We start from the raw sequence: 20,507 nt of genomic DNA on the forward strand, positions 1-20,507 counted from the left end.
AAAGATTAGAGCAACTATTAGAAGTGTTCCATTATCTACTGAGTTCAGGGCACCATCTTCATTGATAGCTTCATCTCTTTGCATTAGACAGAAAACCTGACAAAAACAAAGATGCCCACAAGTAAGTGGGAAGTTCTGATGTACCTAAGTGCTAATGCAATACAAACATGGTATTTAGGCTCCATAGATAAACAATGCTTTTATTACATTGTGGACTACTGTTGGACAGAAAAAAACTGATTTCTCTATATGTCGCTTCCTGCCACCATAAAAGATTTGGGGCTTAGGTGTTCTTCTAAATGGTCTACTTTTGTTGTCCAGCACAGTGATGAGCGGATGTGGTTAAGCAGTCAGTTTGAAACAGGAAAAAGTCATGCTTGCGACGCTCTTCAACACACTGCGAGTCAGTCTGTCAGTGAGTGAAACCTCTTAGCAACCTGCAAATGGAGTAAACTGAAAGTGCCTCCCTTGAACGTAAGGTAACTTGAAATATTCATAGTTTTTTTTCTTTCAAAATATGTACTGGTTATTGTTATTCAAGTGAACTGAGAAGCTTTTGATGAGGCTCTTCATGTGCATATTGTTAAGGTTCTCTCTGAAGTCAGTCCTTGAAGTCAGTTGAGTAAGTTTTTTGCGTTAAATCATAAGAAATAATGCAGCGGTCAGACTTCAAACTGATGATAATTTTTCTTGAAGATTATGTTTAGCTAACTGGGATAGCTTCATTTCCACCTGGATTGTACCTCCAAAACCATTGAGTTACCATGTTAGGAGTTTGATGACAAGTAAAAGATCCCTATAGATGCTGCGTCTTTATATAACCCATCCAATCTGTGTGCTGAAGACTTGCAAAAAGTTTCCACTTCTTTTAAATCATAAACAGGATTAGGCTAGAATTTGTCAGCATTCAGCTGCATTGAGAAACAAACAGAATCCGCATTGGTTCAGATGTGCACCGTCTTAATCTAATCTTAATCTGTCTTAATCTAACCCACGGATGAATGGTCATTATGATTTTATCTTTCAAGGCATGATTGCCATTGGAAGCCAGCAGGTGCTGGCCCTTTCTGTGATGTCCCTATTATCTCTGGGGATGGTATATGTCATCTGTTTATGGTGTCGAAGGAAAACAAGTGAGTTTTTCAAATCTACCATTATTCAAATACCTCTACCTTCATTCAATTAGTAAGATCTTACAAGCTTCACCTAAGACAGTTCGTTAAACTTGGAGGTGCATATTTATGTATTTGACAGAGATAATACAAGAAGACAATCAACTGTATGATCCACATGCACCAACAGTGATGTGAGTCTGTAAAAAGATCTATATTGCAATGGCCACAATGATGTTCCATAACGCAACGGTCACATCTAAATTTGTCTTCCCTCTCTTAGACATCGCGAGGGAAGCAGGTTTGCTGTAACCCGATCCAAAACAGGTGAAGTGACATCCAACATTAGCATAAGAGGAAAAGACCTTTATTGGGCAAATATCATTGTTAATGCTATGCCTTGCACTGCTACGTACCCCACATTAGGTGGTAATTGTTGCTTGCCTTGTGGTGAACCATAGCATGCCAGAAAGAAAAGGAAAATGTCTAGTGTTTTAGTGCCAAATGTCAAATCTAAGAAATGGCAGACAACTGGCCTTGCCTGAGAGCCATCTTACAGGACTCTAACTGATACTTATCATTCCTTTTTTTTTAGTTACAAAACCCAATCAGATTGCCAGGAGGCTTCCACCAGAGCCAGGGTATGTTTTTAATATATATATATTAATATCTATCTATAAATATATGTTTGAAGCTAGGCTGTACTAATATATATATAGAATTTATGGTATATGTGACTTTGTATTTTATAGGTCCATGTCGGCTGTCGAAGGTATGCTTCAGCTTTTAGCTTGGTTTGTATTGGCGGTCACATGGCAGAGACAATTTTGGTGTTCTGTAGAGTGCATAACAGTACTGAAATCCCTGTTAAAAGAATATTGACATTTTATTTTATTAGGACATTTTGATGACAGTATGTCTATTTATGAATAAAAGACAAAAATGCTTCCCAACAGAAGCCGACGGCCAATCCAGCTATGGAAATGTTCCAAACAGTGAGTTTTTCTTTTCAACTTCATTGCAGTATATTTTCATTAAGTGTTCAGTTGTAACCATTCATATTTTTAAATATGAAAAATCATGTACATCTGACATTTACCTAATGACCTCATTATTGTGTTTCCCATTATGTCTCAACTTGTAGTTGGTACTTTTGAGCCTACATACGTGTAAGTAAAACATCTACGTATAACAGTTTTGGTAAATAATGTTGTCTTTGTTTACTTAGTGATACCATTTGACTGAACTTATTTCACCTCGCATTGGATAATACATAGATTTCACTCAATGACCATATGTATTATGTTATGTGTTATGTTGAGCTCAGACCTTTTTTCCACAGAGATCCAATTCCAGGTAGTTTGCCATTATATGGAAATCTCCCAGACATTGGTAAGTATTCAGGAGATAAATCTCACAAGTTGCATATCAAAAGAAACAAAAAGCATTAATTCTGTGTCGTAAGTCAACTCTTTGTTTCATTCACTTTCATGAACAACAGTTTGTATTTTATTGCTAAAAAACAAAGGCTGGCTTGTCTTCCATTTTCCAGGCCTGTGATCCTCTAGATTAATATCGCATCACTCATGATAAATATTTTTGCAAATGGTTCTTTTTGGAAAATGAGGAGACTTGAAATCAAGCGATAATGACAGCCAGTGCAAAAGTCATGTTGGGAGATGGACGCGTTTTTCTGTCAGGCTTATAATAGTTGTCAGCTGTTTCTCAAATATTGTTTATTCTTGTATTGCATGAGTGAGTTTGTGATTTTAATTGACTAATTAAAAATGGATTCAAGTGATTAATTCCGTTTATTATGGGGAAGGAAGTGAGGTTCAGTCATTTGAAAATGCTCAGTGAGTTCAAGACATGACCTTCAGGGGTCTTATTGAAATTTCTCAGACAAGGTCTCAAAAAAATGATTTTTTTTTTAACAGAAAACAATTGCTATGTTCCACAACTCTTTCATATGGAACCGCTATTTGAATGTGCCGACCCACCAATACTTGACCAGTTTTACGCGTACTGTCTTTCTACAGTGCGCCCATGAAAATAATGCTGGCATGGAAATATGACATATACAATCACAGACACACACACACACACTTACACGCCCACTGCAGAACAATGGAAAACAAACAAGTTTTACTTACTCTGTGGAAGTGGTGGGCTCAAAGTTCACAAACATGTTTAATTATGGCTCAACAGCCTACGTAAAATCATTTTTAACAAGTGCATTTCCTCACCAGACCAGGTCTCCTATGAAAACGTCTTTCCTACACCATCAATCGAACATGATTCTAGTAGGTGACCTTTCATTACTTACAGTTACCAAAACATTGGTAATGTTTTCTCTGTTAGTCATGTAAAAGGCATCTTGTCAGTAATAAATACGAGGCAATAGGGATAAAGATGTATTTATTTCCACACACACACACACATATGCGTGACACACACACACACACACACACACACATATATATATATATATGCAGAGATATCATCATATTCAGTTGATACATATACAAGCACAGGGGTTTTCACTCTTTAAATAAGCCTTTTCTTCAGTGACTTGAAATTGCCAATAGACTTGAAACATATCAAAGACTTTCATCAGTCCGCTAGATTTCTTGCTTACTAAAGGATGATATTTTATGGGGTGGTTGAGAAAATTATGTGTCTAATTGGATATGTTGTGCATAGTTAAAACTGATTCCGATGTTGGAAGAGTATTTCCTTTCCACGCGGTTACCCTGCATAAATCATAAATCAGATCATTAAATAGTTTATTTCATCCCTTAGATTCTCTAGATATGCAGGTACCAAAATGAATCTAATACTTTCACATGTTGTTATGATTGATTTGTAAAATTCACGATTCCTGTTACTTCTTTTGTAATGTATGTACTGTAAATGAATAAATATCATAATGTTCAAGATAGTGTATGTTAACTCAGTGACCACAATGTTACAGATGGATCAGATTATGAAAATTCGGATTTCTTGAGGAAAAATGCTGACGGTTAGTATTTAACTTGTTTTTTTTCTCATCAACATTGTTTCTATTTTTTTTATTTGATTTTACTCTTAGAACATTATCGTATACTATTCTGACATGATCTGTTTTTTCACCCATAGATCCAGATTATGTCAACCAAGAAGAAACCTGACTTTGCACTTTTGAAAACTATACTGTGAAACATTTGACCTTTCAAAGCAGAAGCAGCACCCGTGTTTGTTACAGACAGGGCTCTTCTGCTGAAGCACTGCCACACACACACACACTCAAATACACACGAACACACCTTCACAATCACACACACACAGACACACAAACACACACCCACACACACACACCTCACAACACAAACAAACACACACACACACACACAGAAGGGAACATTGTGTTCCATTAAACTTATCCGATCATCTTTTTTTTTTTAAGTCTGTGTTTTTATTGTCTCATTTTAAGTAGTTTGTCATTGTCTCATTTTAAAATGTTACACTCTAACCTAAAATTAAAGAAAAAATACACATATTCTTTCTTGTCTTTCCAATGGAACTAGCATTTTTAACACTTTCAAACATTTTCAATTTCAGTCCACATTTCAATTTGCCCTGTGGTTTGTAGGCAGTAAAAGGCAGTTGCTATCTAACAGCGGTTCTTTGCAGTGTAAGACATTTTTCATTCTCCAGTCTCTCTTCATTCGTCATCACGTGAACGTGCTCTCAGAGACATACATAAATTAGACAGTAACAGCAGTACAGGACACCGCAGGCTTAGCCTGGCTCTGTTCATCCCAGACGCGGTGCTGCCATTGGGATCTGGACAGTGGCGTAATGTAGTTAGTACAGGCCCAGGTGCAGGCTATTATGACTGGCCCTAGTCAGTGGCGTAAGGCTGTGGTTCCCAAACATTTTACAGTCCCGTACCCCTTCAGACATTCAATCTCCAGCTTTGTTTCTTTTTATTTACATAAATATGTCTATGGGCCCCGGCTACGGGCCCCCAAGACCCAAGGGCACAGGTGTGACCGCCCCTGCTGCACCCTAGTTACGCCCCTGGATCTGGAACTGTTCTATCAGATTCAAATTAGGTTGGCACAGAAGTTATGGAGAGTTGATCCAAACTGTCTTGACATTGGTCGGTTCAGGTCATATTTCTTGTTGATCTCATGAAAGCTGAAATCATCACAAGAAATCTAGCCAAAGGTAGGCTACTGGCAGAGACAGTTAGTCTATCAAATTTACAGAACCCACAAGGGAGAGGAGGCATAATATTCCTTTCCTGTTAGAAAGGTCTAGATCTGATTGTGATGTGGCATCATGTTTAAAATCAGCCATTCACAGATTGACCAAACCAATGGTTGCTGGATATGTGTCAAAATACGATCATCACTGCAGTGGTGCTGATGGAAAGGCTGTTTCAGTGCAAACCTGAATAAACAGCTTAACATATGAACATCACCACGCTTGAACTACTCACCCCAAAGCCGGAGGCAAGGATTCTTTCTTTCTTTAGGTGGTGAAAGCCAAGGAATGCCATGTGCTGTGCCAACATCTCTGTGGTGTTGCTTTGAACCTCTTAGGAAGCATCAGACATCAATTTTTGTGGGGATATTAAACGAGATATATTTGTTATTGTATTGAAATGGCCTGATTAGCCAACCGTTTTACTAATAGAAAGTAAAACGTAAACAGAAGTTATATGGGCAGTGATGCTGCTTTCGAGCGTTATTACGTAACCAACACGTTTAAACAGACCGTCACATTTTCAAAACGTTTATTCCCTTACTAAATCCTCACATCACCTTCCCGCCAGGCCGGGCTTGAAAAGCCAATTGCCTGTGCACTGCATCATTTCCTTTTCAGAACCTTACGTCATATCTCCCCACCTTCACCAAGAGATGCTGCCTGCGGTATGTGGTCGGACAATGAGACCATTAGGAATAACTGAGCGTTAGGCTACACTTGACAAATCCTTTATTCTTATTTTCTTATAATCGTTCATGCACACTTTACCGTACAACAAGGAGATGGCAATTTCAAGAAGGATTTGCTCCGGGTCACCTAGGTAAGGTCGCTCGTATTTTCGAAGAGATAGTCTACTTAAATCTTCTACACTGAGAGCAGCATGCCATGTTACAACCTTTTCTACGAGTGACTATGGTGGTTCTAGAAGACATTCGTGTAGTACAACTGTACAAGCTTGCAGTAGGCCTATATACGAGGAAAACCGCGTTAATAAAACAAGGCAGCCGAGACGTTTGCATTTGTCACCCAATGTGTAATCTAAATGTATTAATGTCTTTGGCGTTTCAGTTAGCTAGACAGAGTATTCATTTAAATAGCATGCAATTAGCACAATGGCAAGTCAACATAGTTTAAATGATGAATTGGCTGATGCATGTGCGTATGTATCTGTATATGTGTCTATGTATGCAATAGCTGATCGATTATGGTGTGTGTGTGTGTGTGTGTGTGTGTGTGTGTGGTGGGAGTGGCGGGAGTGGCGGTGGGATTGTATGCGCATTCATGTCTGTGTGAAGCACTTACAAAAACCTTGCACAGTCCTTTGCAGTGATAACACAATACAGCACAACATTACCTGGGCATATATGCCAATACATAATATTCATCCTCATCCTCATTTTAACGGACTGTGTGTCCTACCAGTTCCTAACAGTAAAGTTCATTTCACATACAGAAAATATTGGAATATTGAAATATATCAATGGAGAAAAGAACAGGTTTTACTACATAAAACTCAACAAATCATGAATCAATTTATTTATAGGGTCAAGGGTGATCAGGGGTGCCAGGAAGTCAGAATTTCTATCCCGGCCACAGAATTCACAGAGATAAGATGTTCATAGATATTATTATTTGAGACATAGGCTGTACAACTTAATAAGCATAGCACAACATAATGAGCCAGGGCTGTATCCATGGTAATCAGCTATAGGCAGCGCTATGTCCATGGTGATCAGCTAAGATAATAGCATGACCACACCTTAATGGGCATGAACCTGATCTCATTTGGCCTTTGGTTGGTTTTTGAAGAGATCAACATCCAGTTGTAATAGCCTGTTAGACTGCTGCTTTCTGGTGGAATTAGAGAAGTCATAGTCATTAAACTGCTCATATTTCTGCAACCAGAAAAAATGCTCAATTTAAATGAAAGAGTGTTCTGTTCATTCCATTTCCCATCAATTATGGAGTCCCAAAATCAAACTAGCCTGTTGTCATATGTTGCCGTTTAGTGATGAAGATCAAACCACATACAAAATCATACAATATGGGGTGATATGAGGACAGCACTATGGTTGAGCAAACAAGTTGCATGTTCAGAAGTTTATTCAGATATGTCCGATATGTATATTGGTCAGTGAAAAATTATCAGTTTTTTCATTTCCAGTGCGTTTATGATTCAGTCATCAGATTTGGTAATGTGGTGTCGGTGTGTGGTGTGTGTGCGTGTGTGTGTGTGTGTGTGTGTGTGTGTATGGTGTTGTTTCCAATGTACAGGCAGGAGCATGTGGCCTTCCTGTTGTAGCCGGCTCTGTACTGGAATAACCGCCACAGTGGAAGAAAACGGCAGCTCATGGCGCCAGGCCTACACAAACCCGGGCTTCAGCCCGACCCCAGAGTCTCCCCAACACTTGTGCAAGGCCTGTGGAGGCCATTTTGACGCTATCGCACGGAAGGTAAAGTTCACGCAAGCCTTATGTATTGTATGTCTATATATGTTGTGACTTTTTTATTTTATTTATTTACATCAACCCAATGGAATTGGTAGGAGAAGTATGGTGTTACCTGAGGAGAAATATGGTATGAGTCACTTTTGATTGATATACTGTGCTGTCATATAAAATTCTGTATGAAGTTGCACATACAGTGATATGCGCTCTATGCTTTGGTCTCACAGTGGACTAAATGTCACAAGATCATTTCCATGTGACCTAGTTTATCAGCCTTGCATGTGTACAGGCAGGAAGCCGTGGTTTCTCCGTGGAGTACAGCGGTGTTGCCCTCGCGAGGGTCCGTGGGGGGCAACCCCACATCTTGTGATGTGCACTCCTGCATGAGGTGTAGATGTAGGTGTAGGGAAGAAAGTGTCAGGAGATAGCAGTACAATTACAAATGTAGATTTATTTATGAGTCCAGATGACCCCCCCCCCCCATTCATTGTTCTCTGCTCTCTGGCTCTTTCTTTGCTCTCCCCAACCTGTACTTAGACAGCCCTTAAAGAGGCCCGCCAATTACCCCAAATTGACCCAAGTCCTTGGACTGAACCATTCCAGAGGGGAGAAAGCTATCGTTAGTCATCATATCACAAAACAGTTCAAATCTAAAAGTACAGTTACTTCACTTTAAACAATGCACACAAAGGACTCAATGCATATACATAATAACATCATAAACTGATGCATGCACGTGTGTGTGTGTCTGACTGCGCGATGGAAGTCTCTGAACAGTTCTACAGCCTGGGGAATACGGCAAAGCGAAACCCTACCAAGGGAATGCTTGGGATTTTCTTTGGGCAAGTTGCATTCCCTCAGAATAGTACTGTATGAGCTGGCAAAGATTTGAGTCAGACGAAATTTACAACAAAAATGAAACTGATGAATTGTTTAGGCCAGAAGATGAGCTCATTGATCTACGCCTTTAGAGACAGTGTACTAAGCAAAAAATAAATAAATGCTGACTGATCTGCTGTGCATTGCATTGACTGCAGTTACAATCTCAGTAATGACCTGTTCTCAGTCTAAATTATCTGTTTTCACAACATATATTTCCTATGAATGGATCTAGGCCAAAGTTACGAAAAGATAATGAGTGAGTGGCCTACATACAAAAAAAATATGAACCACGGTTGACGGTTATTAGTTCAGTATAGAGGGAAATAAAATCACAGGTAAATTGGTGATATGCACACACCAGAAACAAAGAAAGAAACCTAGTACACCCCAGTAGCAATAGCGTGGATGTGATGATGTTAGTCTGTTACACGTAAGCAGTCCCCACTGAATCTCCACTCATCTCTGCTCTCCCGTCGTGTCCTGCAGCATGTGTGCGTAGACTGCAAGAAGAACTTCTGCGGGCGCTGCTCGGTGCAGCTGGAGCCGCGGCCCCGCATGTGCCTGACATGCCAGCGCTTCCAGTGCACGCTGTTCGAGCGTGCGCAGCTCATGCGGCTGAAGGTGCGCGAGCTGCGGGACTACCTCCACCTGCACGAGGTGCCGACCCAGATGTGCCGCGAGAAGGAGGAGCTGGTGGAGCTGGTCCTGGGTCAGCAGACGCCGCCCAGCAGCAGCAGCAGCAGCCACAGCGACGTGGCCTCAGCACAGCCTTTCGCTGCGCACGGGTCGGAACACACGTGTGTCACGGAGGGGCCGCCAGCGTCGCAGCGTCCGCTGGCAGAGTCTGAATCAGAGCAGCTCACGGAGGAGGAGGAAGAGGAGGATGAGGAAGATGAGGAGGAGGAGGAAGAAGAAGAAGAGGAGGCAGAAGAAGAGGAGGAGGGGGAAGAAGAGGAGGAGGAAGCAGAGGAAGTGGGGCAGGAGGAGGAGGAAGCAGAGGAAGAGGGCGAGGAGGAGGAGGAAGCCGAAGATGAGGGGGAGGAAGAAGAAGATGACGATGACGAAGAGGTAAATTCAAGAAATCTGTTTAATATGCAGACTTCAGAAGTGATTTCTGCTAGCCATCTCTTTTATTTATACTGTGTATCTCTTTTTGCCTTTTTCTCAGGCAGTGATGCCTGCGGCACCTTTAACGTTTCTTCATCTTGGCAGAAGTTGTAAATTAACTATAAATGAACATGAATTATTATCATAAAATTAGCATTATCATCAACATGATTTATTCTGCTTCGTTAGTAATCGGTATAAGGGAGGGAAGGGAGTGGATGTCTGCAGAGTGGTGAGATTGACCCCAGAGTGGTGAGGTTGACCCCAGGAGGGAAGGGAAGGGAGGGATGTCTGCAGAGTGGTGAGATTGACCCCAGAGTGGTGAGGTTGACCCCAGGAGGGAAGGGAAGGGAGGGATGTCTGCAGAGTGGTGAGGTTGCCCCAAGGCTGACCCCAGGTGTCCTTCAGTCCTCAGAGGGCGAGGTGGCACTGGCTCCTGAACACAGGACCTCTCTGTCAGACCTCAGCTGTGTGGAGGACATCGAGGGCCTGAGCGTGAAGCAGCTGAAAGAGATCCTATCCCACAACCTGGTCAACTACCAAGACTGCTGCGAGAAGTGGGAGCTGATGGAGAGGGTCACCCGCCTCTATAATGACCAGAAAGACCTGCAGAATTTGGGTGAGTCTTGGGTATTGTTGACTAGGGCTACACTGGATTGGACAGATGAAATATATTCACGCGCTCGATTCAATTTGCGATTTGCATACTGTGAAACTCAGGGTGAGTAACCTGTGGAAAATAGGTGCGTGAAGTACCTCTCACACTGTTAGTTGAGTTCCTGAGGTACCACTCATGGTTCTTGTCGGGCACTTGAATCATCTTCTAAAAACCCCTCTTTGATCCACTTGATACCACAATATTTTGTTGTCAGAAAATAGAATTAGCACAGAAGAGATCGTTCAGCTTTTGACTTGTCGTTTGTGTATGTTGAGCCTGTGAAAATCGAACAGGAAACAAAGTTATTACATGGCATAAGTCTGTTTACTGGCACTAAGTGAGTTTCCTTTAAGGTTACTATTTCATTTTTGTTTTGCTACAATAGCCGTCCAATTTCCCAAAAGGTATAACATTCAGCCACAATTTGTTAAGATTTATGATCAGTCTCTACTGTACGATAAATATGTATACATTTACATAATTTTGTCTTTTTTTACTGAATTCTGTCTCTATCACTCTCCACAGTTACAAATGCTAAAATGGAGGCAGAAGCAGGTACGTGTATTTGTCATTTAAATATTCAGTGATATTCATTTTTTTATGAACATCAAAAAGTAATTTATACATCTTCAAAATGACTATAAGTAATTTTCAAAAGTCATCTTCAAAATGCTCGATCCACAGCCGGAGAAAGGGGTTTGAACTGCTGTGAGTGTTGAGGAAACTGATGCTCTCTCTGTAGGTCTGGGTTTACGAGACTAACCCTGACCACTTCCTGTCTTGGCAGAGCCTGCTGCTGGTTCTAAAGGGGAGGAAGAGAACGTGTGTAAGATCTGCATGGACTCGCCCATTGACTGCGTCCTGCTGGAGTGTGGTCACATGGTGACCTGCAGCAAGTGTGGCAAGCGCATGAGCGAGTGTCCCATCTGCAGGCAGTTTGTGGTGCGCGCCGTGCACGTGTTCAGGTCCTAACGCAGGGCACCGGGAGGATGGGCAGCCCATGGGAGGGTCGTGCTTTAGCGTGCATAGTTTCTGTTTCTCTCTCCTTCCTTTACACACACCAACACAATCACAGTGAATCTCTTTACGGCTCCTTCTCTCTCTCCTCTCTCCTTCTCTTCTTCTCTGTCTCTCCTTCTCCCTCTCTCTTTCTCTGTCCTTCTCTCTCTCTCTCTCCTTCTCTCTCTCCTTTCTCTCCCCAGCTGCCTCTCTATTTGTCTCTCTCTGTCTTTCTCTTTTGTTTCTCTTTGTCTCTCTCTCTATAAATGCTGCAACATTAACGGACTTTCTGGCATTCCAGAGACAGAACAGTACCTTTGTGAGGCTCCTTCCTCCGCTCACTTAAGCTCATGTACCTGTGGATATGGCATCAACACGTGTTGTTTTAGGAACATGTAGTCAGACAACATGGGGCACTTTTAGATATTCCCTTAGTGGAATTTGAATACAGGGTACTCGCGTTTCAGACTTTGTCCTTGAACCACTGTCTCCTAAGGTGGTGTTTGTCTCATTTGTTGTTGAGCCAAGTTTAAAGGGGCCATCTGCGAATCTAATCCCATACACTTGTAGTCAAATCCAGCAAATTGCTCCTCACGGTCCTGTAGCTGTCCGTTAAGTGTTTTGCACCCTGGTGCTTATACACAGCCCTGGCTGTGTTAATGGGAAACAAACATAGTGGCCAATCAACATGGTGCTTCTGAAACGCAGAAGGGAGGGGGTGTAATTTGAGTGGAGGTTGAGCTCAAATAGCAACAGCCTTTCACAAAACCGAAACTGAATCGCGGACTGCATCTTTCAGTGAAGTCTACCTAAAAGCCTCTGTGGTAGTGCGTCTCTTTAGACTCAGGGGCTGTGTGAGGGCCTTTGTAGAGTGGGTTTATGAAACCGAGGGAGGGGAGGGTGTGTGTGGGGGGGGGGGGGGGGGGGGGGGGGGCGTTGTGAAGCAGATGGGACTCATTCTGCACGCAGGTGCTATCTGCAGGCTTCTGTGCACTTATGAAGCAGACCCCAGTAGCATGTGTCTCTAAGAGGAGGACCAGCATACTGTCATGTGGTGTGTGGTATGGAGAAGACTTCTCAGCAGAGCAGTCACACTACAAAATGACTGACTTAGCATAAATATCTAATAAGTATAAAGTCACACAGGTTATCACCTGGGCAGGCATACTGTAACACCTAAAGAAAGTTGTGACACGCATTGTGGATTCGCAGATCAGAGCTGAACATTTCAGTTCAGAGTTGATCATCTAAAGGTGTTTACAAAGGTGTAGGTACAAATAAGTTATGAAGGCAGTTATGTTGCTTCCCTTACAAAGTGCAATAATTTGTCTGCGATGGAAGTGTATCTCTGAACAGAGCTAGATGTGCTTGTGCCAGTGTGCTGGACATTGAGTCATTTTGGCGCAAGGAGAGCCCAGTAATGCAGAACATGTGTTGGCCGTTTTAAGACACATTCTCTAGTTGATGGTGCTCCTGCCACCTCCTTTAATATCCAAAAGCAAGCACTCAACTGAAGGATTCAGAGGTATTAAGAAAATATTAAATACCTTCTCCTTCCACAGATCCACAGATCTTTCTATTACAACTGGACTATAGTAGAGGGATACATTTTTCTTAGTTAGTCGTTTGTGACAAGAAGTGTGAACACAACAAATCACTGAAAACATATTTTGTTCTCCAAATGTTAACACTCCATAGTGTGTTTTATAGATGACGAATGTATGGTCCAATATTTGCCTGAATGGAGATGTTCCTACTCAAATCTGTCTTTCCACTGGAATGCGTAGTGGCAAAAAAAACATGCCTCCTGTTCTAGTCTGCCTGAGCTGAATGAAACATTGTAAAGGTCACTTAGAGCATATAACTCTAATTGTTACATTGCAGGAGAAAACAAATACACAAGTTTGTTTTGTAGGTTGTTCAGCACACATTTCCTGCCATGAACGCAGAAATGTTTATTTATTTGGAGGGATGGAACTCAGTACTGGGTACTACTCTGTGGCTCATTCTTTGTATTCTTATTTTTTCATAAGTGCTTGGGCTGAAGAAATAACTCACCCAGTGAGTGTAAGAAAAGATGTTGTTTACAGGAAGTGCTCTCACCCCCGACAAAATATATCAGTTTTATTTATACTCAGAGGACAGTGCATAGCAGAGAGAATGGAAAGCCCTGTTCACTTTGTCAACAACTGTATCATCCTTGCTGGGAATAGGCGTCTTGTTTAGGATTTATCAAAACAGTGGTTCTAGTCAGTGGCAACCAAATCTAATCCCTTCCATTCAAGGTTACAGTTTGCATTGCAAATGAACTCAAAAGTAGATCACACAGTCATGTAGATTGAAGGCAGAGACATTAAACTACACAGAGCGATTTCTTGCCACACAAGCCCTTATGCTCCAAATTCCTGTAATGTGATTTCCCTAAAATGAGTGGGATGCCTTTAGTATGTATCGTTTGTGTGCCAAATTATAAAGTTTCTCTGCCGCCTGTGCTGTGTAATGATCGTGCAATCTCAGAAAAATATACTTAATGTAAAGCTAAGTATACATTTTAGCCAAAAATTCCGTTAAAACGTTGTGGATTGTCTGGAGTAACCTCAAAATATAGAAACTATTGTAACCTGAAAATACTTAAAAACTAATTCAATGTCTGTGGAGTGCAGTGATTTAAAAAAAAAAACAAGAGTAAAACCTAATCAATATTAGACAAGACAGTATTGTAGGACGTGTGTCCATGCACTTATAATCAGTATATGGGGCAAAGCAGAAATGAAGATGCATGCATGCGTATGTATGGGGAGGGATCTCATTACTCTATAACCCTCTGAAACACTTGGAATGGCTCTTCTTGATATGTGTGTTTATGTTGTCCTACGTTTTTTTAATTAAAACATTGAAATGGTTATGTATAATGATACTGCTACTACTAATTTTACTACTACTGATAATAATAATAATAATAATAACAATGATAATAATAATAATAATAACAATAATGATAATATATTGTATACCATTGGTAATAGCAATGTTCAAACCCCCAAATAGTATTTGAACCCTGATTTATTGATTGATTGATTGATTGATTGGTAGATTGATTTATTGCATTCATTGATTGTCAGTTGATTTGCATGTTACAGCGCTGCTTTCTTGTGGCTATAGAATTGATGGGTAGTATCAGTTTAAGCCATGGGCTTAATGCTGAGTTGGTTCTGAAGTCTACAATGCAAGCTTATAGGATTTATAATTCTGACAAATTCTATATTTTTGAAACATGATCATTATATACTGTTGTAATCTTGTTGTTTTGAATAATTTGTCAACGGTTTTGTATGAATAAAAGTGCTGAAATGAAGCGCAGACAGTTTTTGTTTTGACTCTGATTAATACATATTTAGGTTGTAGCTATTCAATATTATAGCTATTTTTGATTCTGTATTGCTCACCTGTATGGTTCTATATTAACAGATGCATCATTGTTACAGTGTATGGCTCATTCATGCCCATTTACAGAACTATATATGAACACCAAGTTTTTTTTTCCTTTTTAGGGCACACACAGAACGGACAGCTAGAGTACTGTGAGGAGCAATCAGCTGAAATTGAGAAATACAGTATTTGACTAGAATTGCTGACTAGTAATAATAATAATAATACAACTAAATAAATAATAATAACAACAAAAAAGTGTGTAACCACCATTTTTGTAGGTTTTGTTCTATAGTAACTACTCTGTACTTGAAAGCATGTTTATGTGATAAAGTACAGCATAATCACCCTCACCAGAGGATTGCCATAACCTCAAACTTATTTGTATTTATTTTGAAAGTGAGAGAGTTACAGTTTTTTGCCTACAGAAATCATTGAGATTTTTTGTTGGAGGTACATGTGCTTTGAGTTCATCCTTTCACCAGTAGAGGACAGTGTGGGCACAAGGTTGGGCTGAACACTCTTGACAAGATAAGTTAAAAAAAAAAAAAAAACAACAACAAAAAAACACCCCCTGTGTTGGTAAAATGTACACTAATATAACATATCACTAACACTGACATTATTCTTTTGATGAAGGTGACCGGAAACATTAGTAACCACTTTCCTCACAGTTGTCATATATTTACACACACACACACTCACTCTCTCTCTTTCTCTTATTTTTTCTGTCTGTAGATCTATGTGTGTTTGTGTTGGATGCATATTTGGCTACATAGTTAGTTATAAGTACAAAAACACTTTTTATAATACATTTGGTAATGCTGAATTGATCTTGCAACTGCTAATGGAGATGTGCCACCACATACCAAAACTTGTGAATCATGCACATGAATCTAGGCATAGATATCAGCTGGCTGGTGTGGTAAAACTTGTTTGCCCCAGAAGACTCCCCGTTGGCAAGGAGCGACTACCTGTTTATTGCTTATTTACTGCTTGTTATATTACATCTTTATTTGTATAATAATTTGTTTTACTTCATTTTCTCCTGTGCTGTGTTATTCATTATGACAAAAAACTTAAATTGCATGGAAAATTAAATGTCTTTTACATATTGTAATGCTAAATGTATGTGGACATTATAATTATATAATATCATATAATAATAAATCATAATATTCTCACACATGCAAGCAAGCACAGCCCAAGCCAAGTCTATTTTCATCTCGAATAGGGAATCTTTGCCATGTTTCCATCATGTGACAAATGTAATGTCAGTAGCAGCAGGATAGCTCATTATGGGCCACACATACCTAAAATGCCAAAATTCTGTAATACTCATATCAGTAGGTGTAGTTCTCTGGTTTGGCACTGCATGTACTTCCCTGGTTTGTCAGTGGTTGGACTGGTCAGTGTGACACAACGTGTAACGTAACCCTTACTGTTGAGACGCACACCTGCAGTCCAGTGCTGTCCAGGCTACGGCTCAGCTTTTACCTGTACAACTATTACTTACCTGCTGCAGTATGTCTGGTAACCTGGACTGGTGGACAGTGTCATTTCAGTTACAGGTCACTTTATTTGTTTAATGCAGAGGGGAGCTCCTTAAAAGGCTTTGTCTGGCCTTAGACTATGTAGACTATTATGTTAAGAGAAAGGTGGTCAGACTGGTCACATATCGTGAAATGGCCCATTCAGCAGTTTTTAATGTGATTCATCAATAAGAGTTTCTTGCTCTTTGTTCTTCCATTGACTTTGGGGTTTTGCAGTCTCGCGTGTTTCCAGGAGTTAGTTGTAAATGTCTGAAGGAATTTGCTGCCCATCTGAAAACCAAACAGTGCAGGAAGAAGGCCTATGTTTCAGGTGAGATTTGAATTTCTTTCATATTTGATTTGGTTTGCTCTATGTGCACATCTGATTTTCAAGCGGGTCATCAGTTTATGAAGAATAGAACTGTGTGCCGTTGTCTTTCCATGGAGCCGGAGTGGTAGCGGAGCAAAACATGTTTAGGCTGCGATCATGGAGACAGCGCGGCATTGTTTGTAAACACAGATCTGCGCTCAGACTGGAAATGCAGATAGTACCCGTAGATGGAATGACATGATAACGCTGGACACAAAGAGCTCAGCTGAGTACCTGTGCGCCGCTGAAGAAAAGTCTAGAAGGATTAGACAGAAAGAAAGAGTAGATTTTAGACAGGATAGAACGAACTTCCTCCATATCCAGGAAAGGCCACCCAGCACAGTAGATGTTGCTGGTATCTGAGAATGGGTGTTTTTAAAATGACAGACCAGTTAACTGTTTCAGGCAAAGAAAGGATGTTGCCTCCTGCCAGCCTTATACTCTCTCTCCTTCTCTACCTTCCTCTCCTGAGGTGAAGCTGAAGGAGGACATTGGTTATGATCTTGACCTGTTCATCCCGGTTGAGGTGTTGTTTTTTTGGGAAGTTCGTAGCCTACAAATAGATATAGTTTTTCTCCTCCAATTTTAAGTGGAACATTTTCAGTTACCCATCCCGGGGCTATTTTACTGAAGTACATTCTGTGAAGCACCAAAGCATGTTTACTGTCAAGCGCTGGATGATGTCGTCTCAGGGTGTTAAGTGTTTAAATATATTCGAGTGATGAAGGCAAATCAAATAGCGGTCCAATGGAATTGCTAAGATTAGCACCAGCTAGAGGGGTTTTATGAGTGCGAGCGCTTGTGTGCTGGGTTGCATGTAGTTCAATCTGAGGACAGTGCTGACAGACACGCGGCCTTTCAGATGTTTGATCTGTCGTTTGAATAACAGCCACGAACCACGGCGACAATTTGGCTGAAGCACACACAACCAAGTCTCTCTATCTACCCACCACCCCCTCTCGCTCACGTTCTCTAAAGGCCTGACCAGAGTAGGCCTATAGGTTAGTAGCGGCTTGAGAATGACTTGTGTTAATCACCTCACTGTTGCTGACATTATTAACAATGTGACAGTTGGTGAGAATTCACTCCTCACCTCTGACTGGTTTCTGGTAAATTGTGTGTGTGTGTGTGTGTGTGGGGGGGGGGGGGGGGGGGGGTAGTTTCACATTCAGTGATGTTACTGTTTCCTTCAATCAGTGACACTTTTTCCCCTCTCAGTGTCTGCCCCTTTTCTTTTTCAATTGCTGTTGCGCATAATAGGCAGAAGAGAGCATCCTCCTTTTCAAAGGGAGTGAAATATGTTTCTCTACGTGAGGGAGAGAAAAGTGGGCGCTCAGGGGGGGGAGTAGTAAAAACCACTAGTGTTTTTGTTAAGCATCTCTCCTTGCATATAAAGTAAGAGCACCATTTTTTTTCTCCGCCCCTCTCTCCCGGCCACTGTATAATTACTAACAGATTTGACAGCTCAGCTTTTCCTAATGTTTTTCTTCAAATTATTCTAATATGCTTTCCCCAAAAGTAAGAGACATTTTTCCACTCTCAGACAATCATATTTCATGGACAGGTTTCTTTTGGACGAGCTGGGTGTAGATGGGGAAGCTTAATGGGTACAGTGCTCCTTTGTCAATGGTAAACAGCGCTGCCTGTTCTCTGGTGAGCTGTTTGTGCTGGCGCAGAGGTGGCTAGGTAGTAAGATGCCCCATGGCAGGCTTCAGACGAGCTGGCGCCCATGATTATTGTGAATAAAATAGAGCAGAGTGGAAGAAGCGAAGGTGTGCAACTGAGAGAGAGAGAGAGAGATAGGAATGAGGAGAGACAGAGGTAGACAGAGAGAGAATCCTGAAAGATATTTGAGAGTCAGTAACTTGTTCTGACCAGTGTTCTCTTCTTTCAGTGAACACGTCAAAATTTGACAGTGACAGCAATACAAAAGAAATATATATATAAAAATTAAACAATGTCTGATGAATAAATCAATCTTGGTCGTTGTTCAGTGTTCATTAGAGGATTTCACTTTTTTAAATAATGCACATAGTCCTCACCTCAACCTCTGAACCGCTCATTCTGCCAACAAAACAATGTACCCTGCAAACTTTTAAAAGGCCACCCGGGAGTATTTGTTCTTTCCTCCACTCGAATGCAATTCTGTGCATGTTTCCCACTCCAGTTACCAACATTTTGCCTCAGGTCTGTTTCCATCATTTTACACATATATCACTCTCATGGTCCTGTAGTGGTGTCCCTTGAGCACCAGTCTAGTGGTAATTAATGTACTCTTACTGCATTTACACGCCCCCTGTAGTGTTGAGTGTTTTTCTCATGCTGGCTTCGTGTGAATGCGCGCTTTGTCTAATGTAACCCACGCTAGGGTTCAGTTACCTACAGTGGGGTAATTATTACAGATGTACCTGCCCAAGTGCTGTTGTCACCAAAATTGCAGCAATTAGTGTCATACATAATGTGCAGAAATGCATTTTATTAGCACCTATGCTGAGAAACAACATATGCTCTTGGGGAAGATTTACACTGCACAGAATGTTTTTTTTTGGTGTACTACAATTGTTTTATTGAAATGTGCTCAACAAATGATTCTCCAAATAAATATTAGTCTGCATGATCAAGCAAAAAACCTGGATGAGTAGAAATACATCTGTGAACTACTTCTGTATCATTTGAAATCCACAGCAACTGTACTTTAGTATTGATAGAAGGGGGACCAAGTGTCCACCGAGTGTCGAACAACCGCAATTCATGCGGTGAAATTATGAACCTCAGCTTATCACTTCTCAAGTTCACTATGCAACCCACTATGACATACTTGAATTCAATTGGTGAAAATAAGAAAAGACAGTGTATGTGACATACATGTAGTACATCAGATCCCGGTCATGGTCATAATTGTATAACAGCCGTCCCTAAGCGTTTCACCTCTTGATGCTGGTGGTGGATGAGCTAGAGTGTGGTACATCACTGGACTGCCTGCCTCCAGACTGCACAGGAGGCACTGGAGACACTGGGAGGCAGTACCCAACACTGAGGGGCCATATGAGGCGGGTGCTCCGCCGGCATCTAAATGTGAGATACCATCCCTCCAGTCAGATGTCAGCGCACTATCTCCTTCATCTCAGGCTTGCCCTGGCAATGCAGTAGGATGATGTTGCCCTTCTGTCAGTAAGATGGAACATTCCGAGAGTGGGTATGAGCCGCAGAAATCTCCTTTTCTCGGAACCACATAGGTTGTCAGGGTGAGGCCATGTTCGACACACTACAATGAATCAGCATTTTATCTATATTCCATGATTTTAATCTAGCAATTCAAACTTTTTAATAAACCTCACCTCACCTCACCTCACCTTGCTAAACATTTTTATTCTTATCTATTTCCCAAGCAAATTCAGTCTACAGCACGCAGGCATTCATTTGTTGTTATTTCATAGCAATTGAACTGTTAATGCTGTTATATTACACATGAATACTTATGTAAAAATAAAGGATGTCAAATGCTTCACAGCCATAGACTCTATTTTGTAGTGGGGGAAAATAGGAAATGTTTGCCTTTTTAGTTTTGTCCAATTACTCATGGAGCACAGAGCGTTTTTTTCTGCATTTACGTATGCTACTTTTCAGACAGACTACTAGCAATAGCCCACAGCTCAGCCACAGCATAGAGCTGTGTGAAGCTTTGGGTCCAGAAAATAGTTAAATGTTAAATTGCAG

At 40.9% G+C, this 20,507-nt stretch overlaps 1 protein-coding gene across 1 annotated transcript; it reads left to right on the forward strand.

The window, feature by feature from the left end:
• Nucleotides 1-7,648: 7,648 nt before the first annotated feature.
• Nucleotides 7,649-11,432, forward strand: LOC308370393 (E3 ubiquitin-protein ligase rififylin-like; the record flags this gene model as incomplete). The annotated part of the gene is made up of 4 exons (XM_080845045.1): nt 7,649-7,819; nt 9,182-9,524; nt 10,200-10,421; nt 11,248-11,432. The coding sequence occupies 4 exons, from the start codon at nt 7,649-7,651 to the stop codon at nt 11,430-11,432; spliced, it is 921 nt and encodes a 306-aa protein (XP_080701171.1).
• Between the last annotated feature and the right edge of the window lie 9,075 nt (nt 11,433-20,507).

The sequence above is a fragment of the Sprattus sprattus genome (assembly GCF_963457725.1).
Source record: "Sprattus sprattus genome assembly, chromosome: 1".
Taxonomy (NCBI): Eukaryota; Metazoa; Chordata; class Actinopteri; order Clupeiformes; family Clupeidae; genus Sprattus; species Sprattus sprattus.